Genomic DNA, 24,110 nt, shown 5'->3' with positions numbered 1-24,110 from the left:
GCTACTTACAACTATATCTATATCCCTACAACTTCTACATATATAACTGTTTATTATTAGCTTCTCACGTAATTATCCTGAAGTAATTACCCCAAGACAACCCATAACTAACGTGCATTACAACCACCTTGGCAGACAACAGCTGGGAGCCTGCCAATAGGTGACACAGTAAAGGAAACGAGGTACTGGTGCCAGTGGTTATGCTCATCCAGTGGCCCACTTTACAGAGAAACCTGGATTGTAATACTCGGTGTACTGGGCATTACAAGACAGGTTTATATGTAAAGTGGGCCACTCCAGGAGCATATTGATTGCATGTCGCCACGTGGGCCACTCCATTAGCATAATGAACTTGTTGCCAAGCGGACAAGCACTGTGTGCGCACATTGCCAAATGGGCCACTTCAGGAGCATACTGAATACATATTAGGGTGTGGGCCACTCTTGGAGCATACTGATTGCACATTACCAAGGGGGCCACCACATGATCATAGTGATACATATTACCAAATGGGCCAATATGAGCATTCGGCCAAACTACAATATGGACCACTCAATAAGCACAGTGGCCACACACTGGGTCATTTCATGGGCTATATTAGCCATATACAAGGAGGCGGACACTTTACAACACACGCCGCCATGCTGCCCGCTATCTAACCTTATTGAAAACAAACCATCACAGAGTGCCACTCAGTGAACATATTGAACACAGGTCCCTGGGAGCCACTCAGTGAGCCTAATAACCAAGCCCTCCTGATAGAGCTACTCAATGATTGTAACACAACAACCCATACAAAGATCTATTCAATGAACATATCATATTAAGAGGGCCACTCAAGGAACATAAGGAACAAAAGCTCTCCTGATGTAAGTGGGCCCCTTAATGAGCATATTGAAGTATGGCTGTCGTGTGGGCCTCTCCGGGAGCATATTGAGCAAATTCTTCCATTCCCTTAGCGGACCACTCAGTCAGCACAATAAGCAAACGCTTAGAAAGAAAAGTGTGCCCCTCAAGAAGCATACTGAACTAACGCCCCCCTTCTCCCGGCGGGCCACTCATTGAGTTTACTGAGTGCAGGTCGGGCAAGTGGGCCACTCCCGAGGCATATTCAACAAATGCCACCATATACCAGAGTTTCCGGCGGGTGAGTGTGTGTGGTGTAGCGGAGCCGGGAAAATACACAGCGAGGCAGAGGCTCTGATCATGAATGTTGTGTGCTTACAGATACTGCTGCCCTCCACCTCCTGCCTACCTTACCTATCCTCACCTCCCCATGCCTCTCCCCACCCCTCACACCTCCTTCCCCCACCTTACTCCCCACCTGACCTCCTTCCCCTCACCTCCCTCCATACATCTTACCCCCCCACCTCCCCTCTCCACTTCCCTTGCCTTCCTCCCCACCCCACCCCACCCCTCACCCCCTCCTCACCTCCCTCACCCCATCCCACCCCACTAACCTCCCCACCCACAGCCTCCACTTCCCCTATTTCACTTACAAAGTAGCATTAGTGTGGGGATAAAGCCTTCAACAAGACATACAGAGTGTCCAAAAATGATTACCCTGATTAAAACATGATAGCATACTGTGTTTAGGGTAATCATTTATGGACACCCTGTAGTTCTAGAGATACATAATTGAGTCTATATTTATCTCTACCTTACGAGCACATTTCCTCCTCCTACGTCACTATATACTATTTTCTAACTATTTCTACAACGCATATACACCTGAAACATAGACAACATACACCTGAAACACACACAACACTTTACCTAAAATTATACACAGCACACACGGTATTGCCATCTGTTGTGATATAACAACCTCTTTTCTTTCTGAGTTACTGCAGCGCCAATTGGGAGCAAGTTGTAACACACCTGTACTGTAATGAGAATTTGCAAATCATGCATTTTAAAATGAAAACAGGTGAGGTTTAATTTCACCTCTATGAGATACAATTGGGTAGTTTGCATGTTGGGTTGGGCTGAGGGTTGAGGGCTCATCATCATCTCATCATCATCATCATCATTCCTGACCAGTAACAAAAGTTAACCGAATAACGTAAGGTGACGCTTATAATTGAACCCTAAAACACACCTGTACACTTTTTACCTGGTGGGAAGGTGTTGAGGAAGAGACCCAATATCACTTTAAGGGAGGTGGGAGAGAATTAGGGGGCGAGAAGAGATGGTGTGAGGAGAGGGTTGAAGTGGGTGAGGAAGAATGTGGCAGGTGGGAGCAGGGAGGGGTTAGAGAATTGGAGAGAGAGTGGGGGGGTGAGGAGCGTGAGGAAAGGATGGGAGGATGGGAGGGATGGGAAGGTAATGTGGGAAAATGGGGTGACTGGATGGGAGGGGAAATCGTGTTGGTTAATGGGGTGTTGGATGGGATGGTAATGAGGGTGGTTGTGGAATGGTGGCAGTGATGGTGGTGGTGATGATGGTTGTGGAATGATGGCAATGATGGTAGTTGTGGAATGGTTGGTGGTAGTGAAGGTTGTAGAATGGTGGTAGTATTGGTGGTTGTGGAGTAGTGGTGGTGATAGTGATAAGATGGAGACAAGAACACAAAGTTAACTCTCAGTCTATGAATATTAAACCAAGTTGAATATTAAACCAAGTCTTCAGGAGTCACCTACAGCTCTCCCAGGACGCAGAAAACCATTAAACCAGAAGAAAAGATTAAAATAAATTAAAATAAACAGAATAATAACAATGAAAGGAAAGACAATAATAAAAGAAACGAAAAAAAAGTAAAAATGTAAAAAATGATAATAATATAATCGGTTTGTTATTCTCTGCTTCGTCTATTTACAAAGCTGTATCCATAAAGCTTTACTTAACACACAAACACAGTAACAATAGAAACAAATAAAGCTATAAGCAACCAATAAGCACATGAGTTAGCTTTACCACGATATACTTTGCTAAAACATCCTATAGTACTATAATCAACCAACCCATGTACAGCTGGGTGGACTAGGAGGTGCCATGGGTGCGAACCAACGACCCTGAGGACGGAAGACGAGTGCTGTATCCACTCGGCCACAGTATCCCTCTTAGCTGAATATAGGGCCACATTTCAAAGAGCCGAAATCAATATGGACCCCAGTCAGTATGGGTCGAGACCGATAGGCCGAATTCAATATAGGCCAAGACCGATGGGCCCAGACCGCCTTGTATCCTCACCTACTGAATCCTGATGATGACCATTAACCGCCGGATTAACCTTGGCTTACACAACAATAACCTCCAATAATCCGTCCGTCCTCCAGGGAGCAGCAACAGGGAGGGCCAACGGGACACAATGTCACACTGTGTTCTGGTCTGAGGCAGCAATGTAGGAGAGGGTGAGAGGGGAAGGTACCAGAACGAAGGGAGCTCTATCAACATTTACGGCCACTACAAAATGTGTAGAATTAATAGCATCAGTGTTTATAGGTGTGGTTCTATGGGCAGCAGAAACAGAAGAACGGAACAGTGCCAGATGTGAAAGTAACAGCAAGTGATATACAGGAACAGCAATAAAATAAACACAAGTAGCAGCAGAAAAGGTAATATCTCTTAAGTCCCCCCCCCCTCTTCACTCCGCCTCCCCCCACCGCCACCAATAATAAATCCGCATTACGTTCCTAATTTTGCGTCTTTTTCGGTCTCGCCAAAAATATCAACACAGATACCCGTCAACAAGCTGATTAAGGTTCCAGAGTGACAAAAAAAAGATTGCAAGTCGGGTAATTAGTCTTGCTAATAACCCTCGAAGTAATTTCACACGTTTTCACCCGCTAATTACTCGCTTCCTGTTGGTCTTAAACACAGTTATTTATTTATTTAATTTTTTTCGTAATCAAATGTCGGAACCAGGTGAGAGAAGCTGGGGTGGCGGTTTGAATGGATGGTGTAAAGGAGCCAGACAACAACACTGAAATGATACAACGAAGCAGAACTTCCAGTGACCTCTGAACGCTTACGGCTGATGGAAAAAAGAAGAGAGAGCAGCAGTGAAGATTTTATTACGGGAGAGTCGAAGAATCCCGGGTGCTGGAAGGCTCCCAGAATATGTATCGCAAAACCAGTGACACGTTATTTGAAGGACACAGTAACCGGGGGAGTTCCAGCACCCTCAACGCTGGAAACTCACTCACCGACGATACAATCAAAAGCAACGAGTGTAGTGGTGGTGGTGGCAGTAATGGTGGTAGTAGTTGTGGTGGGGTGGTGGTTTTGGAAGGAAGGAATACCACAGATTTTCAGAACCAATAACAGACACATCCGGGAAAACTCGAAGGTTGAAAAGAAAATACAAAAATCATGTAAAAAAAAGTCTGTAGCGTACCCTTGGGTGGCTCAGAAGGACAAGAGTTCTATCAGTGTTGGCAGTAACTCAGAGGGACTGAATAATCGACCAAGAAAAACAAAGTTCCAGTTTTGTCAGTAAGAATCTGGAACCCCTGGATGACTCGAGAAACAAAAGCCTGGAACCACTGGATGACTCGAGAAACAAAAGCCTGGAACCACTGGATGACTAATGAAACAAAATCCTGCCCTGAAATCCCTGGATGACTCAAGAAACACACACACACACACACACAAATTTCTGAGCATTCCAAAAGAACCATAGATTGTTTGCTCCAGGTGGATTCTGGTGGGTCCTGCTAACATCTGCTTGGTCCTGCTGGGTTCTGGTGGGTCCTGCTGGGTTCTAATGGGTCTTGCTTGGTCCTGGTGAGCGTAGAAAGACCCCCAAAAGGTACGCTGCTTTGTAAGAAAAATTGGTTATCACTTTCCACTCTGGTGTTGTACTGCAGGTGGTCCGGGCACTGAGAGAGGGAAGAGCTCGGTGGTTAAGTGATGGTGTGTGTGAATATTGTTGCAGCTACCACCAAACTTACTTACTTTCCTTCCTTCCTTCCTTCCTTCCTTCCTTCCTTCCTTCCTTCTTTCCTTCCTTACGCCGTACCTTTCTGTTCGCATCTCTTGGGATTGTTCCTTGCCCTCTTCTTATTATTGTTCTTCTTGTCTTTTTCTGGTTCTTCTTCTTCTTCTTCTTTCACCTCCATTGCTTCCATTCGTTCATCCACATTTTCTCTTTCATCTCCAGTTCCTCCAAATTTACTTTCTTCTTCTTTTTCTCCTTCTTCCTCTTCTTCTTCTTCTCCAACCCTCACTGCTTCTACTCTTTTACCCACATTTTCTTTCATCTCCAGTTTCTCCATTTCCATTTACTCTATCCTTCTTCTCTATACATGTCACCCCCTTTCTCAATTTATCCACGTCTTTCAAGTTACCTCTTCTCTTTTGTACTTAGGATTTTTTTATCATATTCTCCCTATTCTTCTTTATTATCCTATTCCTTCTTGTAGTTCCATCTTTTTTATTCTATCCTTTGATTTCTGTATTATTCTCAATCTACTGTAGAGGATTTTTTGTTTTTATTCGATTTCTTATCTTTTCTGATCTCTCTCTCTCTCTCTCTCTCTCTCTCTCTTTCTCTGCCTTACCTTTACCACTCTTTCTTAGTCATCTTCCTTCCTCCCATTATCATTCCTTTTCGTCTTTATCTCCCCATTATCCCTCTCCTTCGTCCTTCCTTTTATCCCCCCCTCTCGTGGTTTTATCCCCTTTACCTCTCTACTCCCTTGTTCTACCTTCTTTCATTTCCATTATCACACCTTCTCATGATTCTTCTTCTTCTTCTTCTTCTTCTTCTTCTTCTTCTTCTTCTTCTTCTTCTTCTTCTTCTTCTTCTTCTTCTTCTTCTTCTTCTTCTTCTTCTTCTTCTTCTTCTTCTTCTTCTTCTTCTTCTTCTTCTTCTTCTTCTTCTTCTTCTTCTTCTTCTTCTTCTTCTTCTTCTTCTTCTTCTTCTTCTTCTTCTTCTTCTTCTTCTTCTTCTTCTTCTTCACCCTCCTAGTACGCCTCTCCCATCAGCCTTCACTCTTCCTTCTCCTCTTCCTTCCTTTCTTTTCTTATCAGCCTCTACTTCTCCTCTTCCTTCATCCTTCCCCATCAGTTTACTCCTTCTCTACCTCCTTATCAACCTTTCCTCCTCCTCTTCCATCTCCCGTTTGTCTTTAATTTTCCTCTTCCACCAGTCTTTACTTCTCTTCCTCCCTCTTCCACCAGACTTTCCTCCTCTTCTTCCTTCCTCCTCATCTCTTTCTCCTTCCTTATCTTCAGCTGCTTCTTATCCACTAATCACCTCTTCCCCAATTCCCTCCTCCTTTCTCTCGCCAATCCCTCTTCCACTTCCTTTCCTCCTCTTCCTCCTTCCAAACTCCCTCTCCCCTTTTTCCTACTCAGTTCCTTCAAAATGGGATTATCAATCAGCGTCGAGACATCCACAGCCTAAGCGGGAAGGGGAGAGGGGAAGGGTTGGGAAGAGACGGAAGGGTTGGGAGGAGGGTTGGGGAGGAAAAGGAAGGGTGGGGAGGAGAGAAGGAAGGGTTGGGAGAAGGAAGGGTGGGGAAAGAGACGGAAGGGTTGGGGAGGAAGGGAAGGGTTGGGGAAGAGACGGAAGGGTTGGGGAGGAAAGGGAAGGGTTGGGGAAGAGACGGAAGGGTTGGGGAGGAGAGGGGTTGGGGAGGAAAGGGAAGGGTTGGGAGGAGGAGAGAGGAAGGGTTGGGAGGGAGAAGGAAAATGGGAGGGAGGGATTAGGGCAGAGGAGGGGAGGTGAAAGGATGAGGAGGATTGGAGAGGGGAGGAAAGAGAAGAGAGAAGAAAGGTTGGGGAGGAATGGGTAGGGGTTGGAGGGGAGAGATAAGAGTTGGGAGGATAGAGGAAGGGTTGGGGAGGAGAGGGAGGATTTGGGAGGGACAGAGAATGATTGGGGAGGGAGGGGTGGAGACAGTGGATAGGGCAGGGAGAAGGAAGGACTGGAAGGAGAGAGGGATGGGTTGGGGAGAGAGAGAGGGAATGACTGGGGTGGGGATGAAACTGTTGGAGAGGGCAGAGGGAAGGGTTGGGGAGAAGAGAGGGAAGGGTTGGGAAGGGAGAGAGGGAGGGAACGGCTGGGGAAGGGAAAGGAGGAGGGAACTGGTGGGGAGGAGAGAGTGAGAGGGTGGTTGGGGTGGAGAGAGGGAGGGAACGGCTGGGAAGGGAAAGGAAAAGGCTGGTGTGGGGAGAGAGGAGAAACGATTGGAGGGGGCAGAGGGAAGGGCTGGGAAGAAAAGGAAGAGTTGGGAGAAGAGAGAGAAGTGGGGAGAGTTGGGGAGAAAAGAGAGAAACAATTGGAAAAGGAGGGGAAAAGGGGAGGGAAACAAGTCTCGCTCCCACCCACATCTTCCTAATGACGGATCTGCTTCAATAGCAAATTTGGCTCCCCCGAGAGTTAAAGCTGCTGCCTATATAATTAGGGACAATTTAGCAATCCCATTATGGAGATTACCCCAACCTGCACACACTCCAAGGTTTAAAATGAGATTCCCTTGTTTGTTCAGATCTCTCCCCCCACACTCCCACACTACCACCCACCAGGACCACCCCCCACACTACCACCCACGGACCACCCCTACTACCACCCACCAGGACCACCCCCCACTACCACCCAACAGGGACCACACCCACTACCACCCACCAGGACCACCCCTACACTACCACCCACCAGGACCACCCCACACTACCCACCCACGGACCACCCCACACACTACCCACCCACCAGGACCACACCACACTACCACCCACGAGACCACCCCCCACTACCCACCCACCAGGACCACACCCACACCACCCACCAGGACCACCCCACACCACCACAGGACCACACCCACACTACCCACCAGGACCACCCCCACACTACCACCCACCAGGACCACCCACTACCATCCCCAAGATCAGCCCCGGACCACCCCAAGATCAGCCCCAGACCCCCCACATCACCATCATCATCCCCAGACTACAATCCCTTGACCCCTTCAGACAACCATCCAAGCCCCCAAGACTACCATCCTAGCCCTAAGACCATCCCAACAAAACCCCAAGACCATCCCAACAACCCCTCAAGACCACCCCAATAGACTTCCCTAAAAATATATATATATTTTTTTTAAGTCGACCCTAACGAGTCTAAGATTCTGGGAAGAAGAAGAAAAAAAAAGACACAGCTCTGGAAAAATATTCGTAAAAGTTTCAGCTTTTAGCATTTGCATAAAACTCTGATCACAAAAGATTTAAAGAACTAAACTAGTGAAGACAAAAGCTGGTGTGGTGGGGCAAGACAGTCTCATGCCACGTAACCATTAAACAAGAACAAATTTGTAGTTGTCTTAATTTATTCAAGGACAATCGTGATCGAGAGAGAGAGAGTGAGCTAATATTTTTATCAACAAACTCAGCTGATAATAATTTTACTCGATTACAATATTGATCTTGAAATAATGCAAATGATTTATTACACTAAAAGAGCCACGTACTATAGAAGCTGTCTGTCTGATATAGTTCTGTCTGTCTAATATAGTTCTGTCTGTCTGTCTGTTTCTCTTCCTACATACATGACCCTTACGTTACCCTGTCTGAGGTAATGAGGCGAGTTAACAAGCCACTATGGGAGGAGAGTGACGCGTACACCAGGTGAGTTACCCGGGTTACTCACCTGGTGTACGCGTCACCACACCACATCCTCTGGCCCAATCACAGCCTTCTATCCTCATAACTGTGGAAGTACATAACACACAACACTCCAGCGCAACACAACACAACGTAACACAGCACTCAAACAACACAACACAATGCAACATCATAAAGCGCAACACACAACAACGTAGCATAACAAAACACAACATAAGTAACATAACACAAACAAATGTAATACAACAACAAGCAACATAAAAAATAAATCCAACACAACACACAAATATTTGTTTTTAATATATAGATATGTTTGTGTGGGAGAGAGAGTAAAAGGAGATGTATAAATTTGTGAAGATGTATAATGGTGTGTGTATAGGGGGGGAGTGTAGGGGGGAGGTAGGGGGGAGTGTAGGGGAGTGTAGGGGGGAGGTAGGGGGGGAGGTAGGAGTGTAGGGGGGGAGGTAGGGGGAGGTAGGGGAGGTATGGGGAGTGTAGGGGCAGGGGAGTGGGGGGGAGATGGGGGGAGAGAGGGGAGAGTAGGGGGAGGTAGGGGGGAAGGTAGGGGAGGTAAGGGGAGAGTAGGGGGTGTAGGGGGAGGTAGGGGGGCAGAGTAGGGGCAGGGGAAGGGTAGGGGGGTGTAGGGGAGGTAGGGGGGAGTGTAGGGGAGTGTAGGGGAGTGTGGGGAGGTAGGGGGTAGGGGGAGTGTAGGGGGGAGTGAGGAGGGGAGGTAGAGGGGAGTGGGGGAGTGTAGGGAGGAAGGGGACGATAGGGAGGAGAGAGTGTCGGGGGGCAAGAAACAGTCTTAATCCCCTGTTTTGTATCGTCAGGTTCGACCAACAGAACGTAAAGCCTTAATTCTCTCTCACCTTCACCTCCTCCTCCTTCTCCTTCTTCCTCCTCTTCCTCCTCCTTCCATCTCCCACTGTTACCCTTTTAAGAAAATACTCCGGATATTTTCTCTGGCGTGATTCTTAGTTAATTTCTATCTCACGCACAAACGGGAGAGAGAATGTCCCCCGTAATATCAAGTCAATCACGCAATCACCTGGACGAGGCGGTCTCCCTGATACAATCACATTAACCACTCTTCCTCCTCCTACCAGCGTCGTGGGGTATAATGACATACACAATCACGGCGCAATAACGGGGAAGGAATCACTGCAGGTGTGCAACTCCTTCCGCGGCTGCATTATTGGGAGCATCAGCTGTCAATAGTCAATACCACCAACCTCCTCTCTCACTCATTCCTTCTCTCTCACTGGAGGTCTCCTCGTTCTCACTCCAGTTAATATAATTTCTCTACATACACATCTGACCATCTAACCTAATCTACCACTCCAGCAGCAAACTCCCTACCTACCTCACCCCTCCCCACCCCCACCCCCTACCCTAAAACATAAGTAAACAAACAATTCTTCACCAAGCCGTTAATCAGGTGAACTAAGTGGGGTGTTGAGGAGAGACGAGACACAATAAGTTAATTAGTAACAAATATCTTCCCTTACCTGTCGATATCACCTGTAATCATCACCGGGGGACAGGTGAGAAGGCATTACCACCCTTCCTCGCTCACCCACGCTATCTGTGACTTCGTCACGTGCGGCGCACACACACACACACACACACACACACACACACACACACACACACACACACACACACACACACACACACACACACACACACACACACACACACACACACACACACACACACACACACACACACACACACACACACACACACACACACACACACACACACACACACACACACACACACACACACACACACACACACACACACACACACACACACACACACACACACACACACACACACACACACACAAGACAAATTTCTGAGAGGAGAAGAGGAGGGTTAAGGACATTTCTTGGACACACGAAAACTTAAGTAGCGCCCACACGTTGTTCTGGGGGAAGGGGTAGGAAGGAGGGCCATACTCACTATTAAGACCTAGTTATGGTGAGGGGGAAGGAAGGGAGGGGAAGTGAGGAGGTGGAGGGGAGGTGGGGAGGAGGAGGGGAGGAGGGAGGGAGCGGAGGGAGGGGAGGAGGGGAGGGGGTAGAGGAAGGAGAGGAGGGGAGGGAGGAGGGGGAGGTAGAGAAGGAGAGGGAGGGAAGAGGGAAGGAGAGGAGGGAGGGGGCAAGGTCCTCTGTCTACCCCCTCAAACGTTTGTTGTTGTTAACGTTTCTGTCCGGTTAAGATAACTGAGTTAGGAGCAAAAAATCTTAACCGGACGACGAAGAAGGAGGCGACGAGGACGATGACGCAAGGATGGTGACAACATTACCACCACATCATTAGTTAACTGCTGCCAACACTACCACCACACCATCAACCAACTGGTGTCAGGGATGTACTAGACGCTGCCAACACTACCACCACGAAGACTCAACCACACTGGCTACCCAAACCACCTTCCCCAGAACCCTCAACCAATCAATTTACAATCAAGTAACCAATCAGCGGCGGGTACACAGAGGCTAACGGAGCAGACCAACTTCTATTCCTGCTAAGACTCGTACTCAAGACCTCTCAGTTATAAGACGGTTCATGTGTCCTTATTGCTTCATGTGTGTAGGGGGGTGTAGTGGGGGGTAGGGTGTATTGGGGTGTAGGGGGAAGTATTGGGGTGTGGGGGTATAGTAGGGGAGGGGTAGGTGTGTGTGTGTGTGTGTGTGTGTGTGTGTGTGTGTGTGTGTGTGTGTGTGTGTGTGTCCTCCTACTAGTGTTTCAGTACAACAGTAAAATATAGTCTGGTGGTGAGAATAAATCCCCAGTAATGGCTGACCTGTCCTTGTAATTCCGCACTGGTCACATTAACAAGACGCCGCCCCAAAAATTAAAGCTCCAACGCCACTATGAGGAGGACCACGACGAAGACTTTAAGACCACTATCAGGACCTCCAAAACCACGTTCAGGACCACATCACGACGATGACTACACCACGAAGACGACGACAATGATAACGGAAGGTCAGCAGGTCGTTCATGTAATAGGGTCCAGTCATAGAGAGCTGCCAGGAAATGAGTTTAACTTAAACGTCAGGAAATATTGTCAGAGGAAACAGCCTTGTTGACCTATAAAGGGGGGGGGGATGCTGGTTACTACGACGATGACTCCCTCCTCTTCTTCTTTCCTTTCTCCTCTTCTTTTTTCCTTCTCTTCCTCTTCATCTTGCCTCTTCTTCTATCATCCCCGCACCCCATCTCCTCTCTTCTTCACAATTTAATTATTCTCCATCCCTCTTCCATACTCTCACTGTCTTCCTCTATCTCTCCCTTCCTCCTTTAATCTTCCTTTCTTCTCCTCCACCTATCTCTCCCTTTCTTCTCTTCCTTCTCTCTCACACACCACCCACATAGCTGTCCAGTCTTGCGTGATTACCAGCAGAGGGAAGAGAGAGAGGAAATTCTATACTGCACCACCGTCTTATATATGAACACCTATTGACAACACTGACACCATCCCACATATTGACAACACTGACACCATCCCACATATTGACAACAGACACCATCCCATTATTGACAACAGACACCATCCTACATATTGACAACAGACACCATCCTACATATTGACAACAGACACCATCCCACATCCTGACACTCACCCCTACATACTGACACCACTGGCACCAATCCACATAATTGACATCAGCACCACATAACGACATCACTGGCACACACACACACACACACACACACACACACACACACACTGATCCGTCTTATCCACATCAACCCACACAGCATCGATCCGTCTTATCCACATCAACCCACACACACACAGTACTGATCCGTCTTATACACATCAACCCACACACAGTACTGATCCGTCTATCCGCATCAACCCACACACAGTACCGATCCGTCTACTACATCAACCCACAACACAGTACCGATCCGTCTTATCACATCAACCCACACACAGTACCGATCCGTCTTATCCACATCAACCCAACACACAGTACTGATCCGTCTTATACACATCAACCCACACACACAGTACTGATCCGTTCATCCACATCAACCCACACACACACAGTACTGATCCGTCTTATACACATCAACCACACACAGTACTGATCCGTCTTATACACATCAACCCACACACACAGTACTGATCCGTCTTATACACATCAACCCACACACAGTACTGATCCGTCTTATCCACATCACCCACACACAGTACTGATCCGTCTATCCACATCAACCCACACACACACAGTACTGATCCGTCTATACACATCAACCCACACACAGTACTGATCCGTCTTATCCATCAACCACACACAGTACCGATCCGTCTTATCCACATCAACCCACACACAGTACCGATCCGTCTTATACACATTAACCCACACACAGTACTGATCCGTCTTATCCACATCAACCCACACACAGTACTGATCCGTCTTATACACATCAACCCACACACACAGTACTGATCCGTCTTATACACATCAACCCACACACACAACTGATCCGTCTTATACACATCAACACACAGTACTGATCCGTCTTATACATCAACCCACAACTGATCCGTCTTATACATCAACCCACACACACAGTACTGATCCGTCTTATACACATACCACACAGTACTGATCCGTCTTATCCCATCAACCCACACACAGTACCGATCCGTCTTATCCACATCAACCCACACAGTACCGATCCGTCTTATACACATTAACCCACACACAGTACTGATCCGTCTTATCCACATCAACCCACACACAGTACTGATCCGTCTTATACACATCAACCCACACACAGTACTGATCCGTCTTACACATCAACCCACACATACTGATCCGTCTTCATCAACCCACACACAGTACGATCCGTCTTATACACATCAACCCACACACAGTACTGATCCGTCTTATCCACATCAACCCACACACAGTACTGATCCGTCTTATACACATCAACCCACACACACAGTATGATCCTTACATCAACCACACACACAGTACTGATCCGTCTATCCACATCAACCCACACACAGTACTGATCCGTCTTATACACATCAACCCACACACACAGTACTGATCCGTCTTATACACATCAACCCACACACAGTACTGATCCGTCTTATCCACATCAACCCACACAGTACTGATCCGTCTTATCCACATCAACCCCACAGTATGATCCTCTTCATCAACCCACACACAGCCGATCCGTCTTATACACATCAACCACACACAGTACTGATCCGTCTATCACATCAACCCACACACAGTACTGATCCGTCTTATCCCATCAACCCACACAGTACCGTCCGTCTTATCCATCATCCACACAGTGCGATCGTCTTTCACATACCCACCACAGTACTGATCCGTGTTTTACATCAACCCCACACAGTACTGATCCGTCTTATACACATCAACCCACACACAGACTGATCCGTCTTATACATCAACCCACACACACAGTACTGATCCGTCTTATCTCTCATCAACCCACACACACAGTGACCAACCGTTTTACCCCATTAATCCCCACTATCCACCCATTACACCTAAACCAACCCACCCATCATCACATATCAACACCACACCAACCCACACACAGTACAGGACCCATTACACTCGACCAACCCACACATTATCCATCCATCACGCCCACATACACCAACCCACACACTACCACAAACCACACCAATCCTGGACCCCCTCTCCCGGTGGTTGGTTCAGATATTGATGACACTAATTTAGGTTGTCAGACCCGCTATAAACACAAGATCAGGCCAGGCCATGAGGAGACTTAGCTCATGTGTGGTGGGCGTGTGGGTGGTGGGCGTGGGTGGGGCGGTGATGGATGGTGGGGTGGGGCGTGTGTGGTGGGATGGTGGTGGGCGTGTGGTGGGTGTGTGGGTGATGGGCGTGTGGGGTGGTGGGCGTGTGATGGGCGGGGTGGGCGTGTGGTGGGTGGGTGTGGGTGATGGGCGGTGATGGGCGTGGTGGGATGGGTGGTGGGCGTGGTGGGATGGGTAGGGCGTGGTGGGATGGGTGGTGGCGGTGGGGATGGGTGGGCGGTGGTGGGGTGGAGGAGATGGCGAGTGTGTGGTGGCGGGGTAGTGGGCGTGGTGGGGATGGGTGGTGGGCGTGGTGGGGATGGGTGGTGGGCGTGTGGTGGGATGGGTGTAGGCGTGTGGTGGCATGGGTAGTGGGCGTGGTGGCATGGGTAGGGCGTGGTGGCAGGGTAGTGGGGGTGTGGGGATGGGTGTGGTGTGTGGTGGGATAGGTGGTGGGCGTGTGGGGATGGGTGGGTGGGGATGGGTGGGGCGTATGGTGGGATGGGTGTATGTTGGGTGTGTGTGGTTTATGAGTAGTGGGCGGAGTAGTGGGCGTGTGGTGAGATGGGCGGTGGGCGTGTGGTAGAATGGATGGTGTTCTGACATAATACACACACACACACACACACACACACACACACACACATGCTGACACAGCACAAATACGTTCCCCTCAAAAACCATCGTCCACTCGACTCCCTCATTACAGCCAGACGTGTACTCTGTCAAGTCTTTTAGTAACCAGAGCGAACTAATGAGACAAGCCATACCACGGACACAGGCGAGGTCAGGTGGTGAGTGACCCCTGCCAGCCAACCAGCCAATCAGTATAGTAATTATGTTGACAACTTTACAGGATATTATGGATGGTGGAACACTAGATGAGTTCAGGTCAGGTTCGGTTATTTTGGTCGGATGTATCAAGTTGGGTAGAGAGATGTGCATAATATAGGCACAGTAGTAGTAGTAGTGCTCATTTAGTGACATGTATAAGCCCAGAGGTTTAGGTACAGTACAGGTTTAGTAATTTAACCAACATCCCTAACCCAACTTACCTTCACCTATCTTAACCTCCCTAACCAACCTAACCTAACCTCACCTACCATACCCCACCCCCATCTCACCTCCCCCTACTCTCACCCTACCTTAACTCTTACCCAACCCCACCATACACCCTCACTCCCACCCTCACACCCACCATACCCCTACCTCACCCACCCCACCATACCCCTCACCTCACCCACCATACACCCCACCACCCTCACCCAACATCACCACACCCCACCCCACCCACCATACCACACCCCTCACCCTCACCCACCACACCATGCCCCACCCCACCCACCATACCATACCTCACCCCACCCACCTACACCCCACCCTCACCTCACTTACCATACCCCACCCCACTTCCACCCACACCACCTTACACCCACCCCACCTCACCTACCATACCACACCCTCACCCACCATACCCTAACCTCACCTCACCCACTAATCCTACTCCTCACCTACCATACCACCTCACCTCACCCACCACTTCTACCTCACCCTACACCTACCATTACACCACCACCCACACCATACCCCACCTCACCCACCATACCACTACCCTCACCTCATCCCACTACACCCTCACCACCTCACCCACCATACCCCACCCTCACCTCTCACCTACCATACCCTACCTCACCTCACACCCAATCCCACTCCCACTCACCTAATTATTACTCCTACCATACCTCACCTCACCTACCATACCCTTACACTATTTAGGCAACTTAAAAACAAACAAATTCAACTTTTCTCACCTATCCAAAATTGTTCTCCCCGGACAGGTAAGCAAACGGTGAACGGAATAAGTCACAGGAAAAAAGTCACAGGAAAAAAGTCACATAACTTGTATACATTGACAACACGATATATATATGATGGTATTGCACGTAGGTTAGATTAAGTTAGGTTAGGTTAGGTTAAGTTTTTTTTCGTGCCTTTTTTTTCTGACTTTTTCCTTGTGATTTTTTTTTCCTGGGGTTAAGTTAAGTTAGGTTGGGTTAGATTAGGTTAGATTTTTCGTGCCTGTTTTACTGACTTTTTTTTTCTGACTTATTTTCCTGATCAAGCAAACAATCCAGGAATAAGACGGAACTTGACAAATCCAGTCACAGGATCTAAGTCAGTATAACAAGAGTTCCTCGCCAGGCAAGGGTTAGGGCGCAGGAGTCTTACTGTTTGTTATTTTCTTAATATAGAACAAGAGAACGCACTAAACACAACAAGAGAACGCACTCGAACACAACACGAGAACGCACTCGAACACAACAAGAGAACGCATATCGAACACAACAAGAGAACGCACCTGAACACAACACGAGAACGCACCCGAACACAACAAGAGAACGCACCTCAAACACAACAAGAGAACGCACTCTCGAACACAAGAGAACGCACCTCAAACACAACAAGAGAACGCATATCGAACACAACAAGAGAACGCACCTCAAACACAACAAGAGAACGCACCTCAAACACAACACGAGAACACACACACACTCTAATATGGAAACGAGAAATCCCATGTAGCTACGAGAGAAACTCAGCAAAAATGGCGACGGAACTACACTGTGACGCTACTTATGGATTAATTTGACTCTCCCGGGGCTGGCCTGACTCTCCCAGGGCTGGTCTGACTCTCCCAGGGCTGGTCTGATTCTCCCAGGGCTGATCTGACTCTCCCAGGGCTGGTCTGACTCTCCCAGGGCTGGTCTGACTCTCCCAGGTCTGACCTGATTCTCCCAGGTCTGGTCACATATTTCCAACGTCAAATATGATATTCTCAACGCAATATGACATTCCTAGCGCAGAACTGATATTCCCAGCGCTGGCAAATATTCCCAGTGTCAGATCTGATATACCAGGGCCTCACTCACCACAGCCGGGTTCCCTCCCTCCCCCCTGTCTCCCTTCCTATTCCTGTCTCCCTTCCTGTCTCCTGTCTCCCTCCTCTTCCACCATGCCTGTCTCCCTCCCTCCCTCCCTCCCTCCATAGCCTACCTATTTCCTCCTTCCCCCTCCAATTTCCCCTTTCCCTCCCTCATTCTCTCCCTCCCTCCCCTGCTGCCAACCTCCCCTTCCCTTCCCTCCTTCCCCCTTCCCCCTGCCAACCTCTCCCTCCCCTTCCTTCCCTGCTAACCTCCCTCCCCTCCCTGCCAACCTCCCCTTCCTCCCTCCTTCCCCGCCAACCTCCCCCTTCCCTTCCCCTTCCCCTCATTCCTTCCCTGCCAACCCTCCCCTCCCTTCCTTCCTGCTAACCTCCCCTCCCTCCCCTGCCAACCTCCTGTTCTCCCTCCTTCTCCTTCCCACCCCTGGTCCTTCCTCCCCTACTCCTCCCCTCCCTCCCTACCAACCTCCTCCACATTATTGCAAAGGCGAACTCGACCACCACGCTGTCTTTATGTTCAATTTCCGTGAGAATAAAAAATATATTTCCACAACGGCAAGAAATGAAATGTTGTTCCTTAAGTAAAGTTCCTAAGTGTTTTATTATGTGCTACTTGCTTCTCTTGGATAGAATTTTAACATAGAAAAAATTATTATATAGCAATTTTAATAAGCCCTATATATATCTGTCTGTCTGTCTGTCTGTCTGTCTGTCTGTCTGTCTGTCTGTCTGTCTACCATCGCTATTAATATTTGTACCATAATCTACAACCACTAATGGGAGCCAGTTACCATTTAACGCTACTGTCTACCACTATTGCTACCACTATTACAGGTAAGACCACAGAGTTCCATTATTACTACCACAATTACAACAACCACTACTACTACTACCACCAAGTTTGTATAATATCAGCACATCTACGTCTGTCCACAAGAGCTACACCTACTACCACAACCACAACTACTAACCATCATCATCATAACCACACGTTTACTACGACCACCATTACACCTATCACCACCATAACCACCACTATACCTACCACCACCATAACCACCACTACACCTACCACCACAACAACCAACTACCACCACTATAACTACCACCACCATAACCACCACTACACCTATCACCACAACAACCAACTACCACCACACCTACCACCACCATAACCACTACCACACCTACCACCACCATCACCACCACCATCACTAGAACGCTTCCCTACAACAGCCACCACCACCACCGTATCACCCCCCCCCCACCCTCACCCTTTACCCAGCTGTCCCGGAAGTGTCAAGGGAGGACCCGCAGCGGACTCGGAACTATGAATATAGGGATCCTACTGTAGGACTCGACGAATATAAGTCCTTCTCCCAATATTCCCACAGCGAAGGATATCAGGATGGGATTTCTTGCCCACAGGAGGATACACGATAGGATATACTCACCCAAGCGTAGGATATAGGTTAAGTTAGGTTAAGTCAGGTCAGGTTAGGTTAGGATAGGTTAGGTTAGGTTAGGTGACGGCTACCATCCTAACTGTACAAGATGGATTCATGTCTCATATACAGATACATATTACCCATAAAAAAAACTTCATTACATTTTACTACATATACAGGTTACATACACCCTCTACAGGCTACATATACCCTCTACAGGCTACATATACCCTCTACAGGCTACATACACCCTCTACAGGCTACATATACCCTCTACAGGCTACATATACCCTCTACAGGCTACATATACCCTCTACAGGTTACATATACCCTCTACAGGCTACACATACCCTCTACAGGCTACATACACCCTCTACAGGCTACATACACCCTCTACAGGCTACATATACCCTCTACAGGCTATATACCCTCTACAGGTTACATACACCCTCTACAGGCTACATATACCCTCTACAGGCTACATATACCCTCTACAGGCTACATATACCCTCTACAGGCGACATACACACCCTCTACAGGTTACATACACCCTCTAAAGGCCTACATACACCTCTACAGGCTACATACACCCTCTACAGGCTACATACACCCTCTACAGGCTACATACACCCTCTACAGGCTACATACCCTCTACAGGCTACATACACCTCTACAGGCTACATATACCCTCTACAGGCTACATATACCCTCTACAGGCTACATATACCCTCTACAGGCTACATATACCCTCTACAGGCTACATATACCCTCTACAGGCTACATATACCCTCTACAGGCTACATACACCCTCTACAGGCTACATACACCCTCTACAGGCTACATACACCCTCTACAGGCTACATACACCCTCTACAGGCTACATATACCCTCTACAGGCTACATACACCCTCTACAGGCTACATATACCCTCTACAGGCTACATATACCCTCTACAGGCTACACATTCGCTACATAGTCCCCCACAATACCCGCCATCACGAGAACTTGCAACATTTTTCAGGTTCACGTGAAGCCTTCCTGTCCAAGAGCTTTTTTCCTTAGTCGAAATATCTCTCTCCAGTTTTCCAGGCGACGTCACAACAAACATTTTTTTTCTTGCCTCTTGAATTTTACTTGTCTTCCTTCACCTGTCTCTCTGAATTGTGTTGTTGTTGCTGCTGCTTTGTTTGTTGAAATTTCTTTGTTGTTTGTTAGTGTTTTTGTTTTTTTGTGGGAGGGGGAGCATAAGCTAGGTATCTGTCTCTCCACATCATTTTTTTTTTTTCCGTATTTTTAAAATTTTTAGTGTCTGCCAAAAATGTAACCTTGATTTTTACACACACACATACACACTATAGGAGGTCCCCGAAGTAATGCCAGGTTATATTATTTCATAGTGTAGCTCTCTCTCTCTCTCTCTCTCTCTCTCTCTCTCTCTCTCTCTCTCGTGTCCATCTATGACAAGGACCAATACACACAATTGTTTTTTTCCCAATAAAAATAAAAGGAAAATATATAGACCCATCCAAGTCTATATATTTCAGTCAATATTTTTTTTTTACCCTTCGTCTAACCTTCAATATATTACAATACTTCCACTAATACTTCCACTAATACTTCCACTAATACTCTCACTAATACTTCCACTAATACTTCCACTAATACTTCCACTAATACTTCCACTAATACTTCCACTAATACTTCCACTAATACTTCCACTAATACTTCCACTAATACTTCCACTAATACTGAAAATAATTATGGGTGTTAAAACCTACCGATAAATAATGATCATGTTAAGTTATCATCATTATTATCATGTTGTATTAACCTCCCCCTCTTCCTTCTTTCCTCTTCAACCTCCCCTCCCCTCCCCTTCAACCTCCCCCTCCTCATCTTTTCCCCTTCAACCTCCCCCTTCCCCTTCTTTCCCCCTCAGCCTACCCCTTCTTACCAGTCCTCATCCTCCCCCTCTCTTCTCTTCCTTCTAATTAATTTTCCCCCCTTTCCTTCCCATCCATATTACTCTCCCTTCCTCTTTCCCTCCCTGCCTCCTTCCTTCCTCTCAATCGCCCCTTCCTCTCCCCCTGTCCCCACTAGTTAATTCAGACAGGGGGAGAAAGTTGAAATTTTTTTTTACGGTCGACGGTTCGTGACGACCATTAAACTTTGACATATTTTATCCGTCAAGTTGTTGGTGGAGTGGTTGATGCTCTCTCTCTCTCTCTCTCTCTCTCTCTCTCTCTCTCTCTCTCTCTCTCTCCTGTGTCCCCTTTCTATCTGCCATTGTTTACATTTCCTGCCCCAATTACATCTACACTTTCTCTTAACCAATCATACCTTTACACTTTCTCTCCTGATTAATCATTTCCTATGTACTTTCTTTCCTAATCACACCTGTACTTCCCCCACCAAATCCCTGGGAGAGAAAGAGACAGTTGGTGATATTGAAGGGAGAGTGGCCAGCTGGGAGAGGAATAGACAGTTGGTGATATTGAAGGGAGAGACACAGGCCAGCTGGGAGAGGAATAGACAGTTGGTGATATTGAAGGGAGAGACACGCCAGCTGGGAGAGAAAGAGACAGTTAGTGATATTGAAGGGAGAGACACAAGCCAGCTGGGAGAGGAATAGACAGTTGGTGATATTGAAGGGAGAGACACAGGCCAGCTGGGAGAGAAAAAGAGACAGTTGGTGATATTGAAGGGAGAGACACAAGCCAGCTGGGAGAGAAAAGACAGTTGGTGATATTGAAGGAGAGACACAGGCCAGCTGGGAGAGGAATAGACAGTTGGTGATATTGAAGGAGAGACACAGGCCAGCTGGGAGAGAAAGAGACAGTTGGTGATATTGAAGGAGAGAGACACAGGCCAGCTGGGGAGAGAATAGACAGTTGGTGATATTGAAGGGAGAGACACAGGCCAGCTGGGAGAAAAGAGACAGTTGGTGATATTGAAGGGAGAGACACAGGCCAGCTGGGAGAATAGACAGTTGGTGATATTGAAGGGAGAGCCAAGCCAGCTGGGAGAAAGAGACAGTTGGTGATATTGAAGGAGACACAGGCCAGCTGGGAGAGAAAGACAGTTGGTGATATTGAAGGGAGAGACACGGCCAGCTGGGAGAGAAAAGACAGTTGGTGATATTGAAGGAAGACACAGGCCAGCTGGGAGAGGAATAGACAGTTGGTGATATTGAAGGGAGGACACAAGCCAGCTGGGAGAGGAAAGAGACAGTTGGTGATATTGAAGGGAGACACAGGCCAGCTGGGAGAGGAATAGACAGTTGGTGATATTGAAGGAGAGACACAGGCCAGCTGGGAGAGAAAGAGACAGTTGGTGATATTGAAGGAGAGACACAAGCCAGCTGGGAGAGAAAGAAGCAGTTGGTGATATTGAAGGAGCCAGCTGGGAGAGGAATAGACAGTTGGTGATATTGAAGGGGCAGCCAGCTGGGAGAGAAAGAGACAGTTGGTGATATTGAAGGGAGAGACACAGGCCAGCTGGGAGAGAAAAGAGACAGTTAGGTGATATTGAAGGGAGAGCACAGGCCAGCTGGGAGAGAAAGACAGTTGGTGATATTGAAGGAGAGACACAAGCCAGCTGGGAGAGGAATAGACAGTTGGTGATATTGAAAGGGAGAGACACAAGCCAGCTGGGAAGAACAGTTGGTGATATTGAAGGAGAGACACAAGCCAGCTGGGAGAAAGAGACAGTTAGGTGATATTGAAGGGAGAGACACACAGGCCAGCTGGGAGAGGAATAGACAGTTGGTGATATTGAAGGAGACACAGCCAGCTGGGAGAGAAAGAGACAGTTGGTGATATTGAAGGGAGACACAAGCCAGCTGGGAGAGAAAGAGACAGCTGGTGATATTGAAGGAGAGACACAAGCTGGAAGAAAGAAACAGTTGGTGATATTGAAGGAGAGACACAGGCCAGCTGGGAGAGGAATGACAGTTGGTGATTGAAGGAGAGACACAGGCCAGCTGGGAGAGAAAGAGACAGTTGGTGATATTGAAGGAGAGACACAAGCCAGCTGGGAGAGAAAGAAACAGTTGGTGATATTGAAGGGGAGACACAGGCCAGCTGGGAGAGAATAGACAGTTGGTGATATTGAAGGAGAGACACAGGCCAGCTGGGAGAGAAAGAGACAGTTGGTGATATTGAAGGGAGACACAGGCCAGCTGGGAGAGAAAGAGACAGTTGGTGATATTGAAGGGAGAGACACAGGCCAGCTGGGAGAAAAGACAGTTGGTGATATTGAAGGGAGAGACACAAGCCAGCTGGGAGGGAATAGACAGTTGGTGATATTGAAGGGAGAGACACAAGCCAGCTGGGAGAGAAAAGAGACAGTTGGTGATATTGAAGGAGAGACACAAGCCAGCTGGGAGAGAAAAGAGACAGTTGGTGATATTGAAGAGAGAGACACAGGCCAGCTGGGAGAGGAATAGACAGTTGGTGATATTGAAGGGGAAGACACAGGCCAGCTGGGAGAGAAAGAGACAGTTGGTGATATTGAAGGGAGAGACACAAGCCAGCTGGGAGAAAAGACAGCTGGTGATATTGAAGGGAGACACAAGCCAGCTGGGAGAGGAATAGACAGTTGGTGATATTGAAGGGAGAGACACAGGCCAGCTGGGAGAGAAAGAAGACAGTTGGTGATATTGAAGGAAGACACAGGCCAGCTGGGAGAGGAATAGACAGTTGGTGATATTGAAGGGAGAGACACAAGCCAGCTGGGAGAGAAAGAGACAGTTGGTGATATTGAAGGGAAGACACAAGCCAGCTGGGAAGGAATAGACAGTTGGTGATATTGAAGGGAGAGCACAGGCCAGCTGGGAGAGAAAGAGACAGTTGGTGATATTGAAGGAGAGACACAGCCAGCTGGGAGAGGAATAGACAGTTGAGTGATATTGAAGGGAGAGACACAGGCCAGCTGGGAGAGGAATAGACAGTTGGTGATATTGAAGGAGGAGCACAGGCCAGCTGGGAGGAGAATAGACAGTTGGTGATATTGAAGGGAGGACACAGGCCAGCTGGGGAGAGAAAGAGACAGTTGGTGATATTGAAGGGAGAGAAAGATACAGGCCAGCAAAAAGAGAGACAACTGGTGGGGTTGAAGCAATAGACAGACAGACAGACAGACAGACAGACAGACACAAACACTTGTTAAAGGGTTTTAGTGCTCCCCAAATTTATCTATATACAGATTTTTATATTCACACACACACACACACACACACACACACACACACACACACACACACTCCAACAGAGGTTTTATCGCCACGTCCTTCCAAGACTCTAAGGTCAGAGGG

At 47.8% G+C, this 24,110-nt stretch overlaps 1 protein-coding gene across 1 annotated transcript in view; it reads right to left on the bottom strand.

Annotated features, from left to right (window-relative positions):
- Nucleotides 1–204: 204 nt before the first annotated feature.
- The window catches only part of LOC121859920, a 59,029-nt gene continuing 35,123 nt past the window's right edge, over nt 205–24,110 (bottom strand). The window contains exons 3-4 of the mRNA XM_042356879.1: nt 7,280–7,343; nt 205–536 (exon numbers count right to left, since the gene is read on the bottom strand). Coding sequence (XP_042212813.1) covers nt 205–536; nt 7,280–7,343 — 396 coding nt within the window. The remainder of the gene's footprint in view (nt 537–7,279; nt 7,344–24,110) is intronic.

The sequence above is a fragment of the Homarus americanus genome, unplaced genomic scaffold (genome assembly GCF_018991925.1).
Source record: "Homarus americanus isolate GMGI-L3 unplaced genomic scaffold, GMGI_Hamer_2.0 scaffold53245, whole genome shotgun sequence".
NCBI classification, from domain to species: Eukaryota; Metazoa; Arthropoda; class Malacostraca; order Decapoda; family Nephropidae; genus Homarus; species Homarus americanus.
This window is presented reverse-complemented; position numbering and strand designations above follow the sequence as displayed.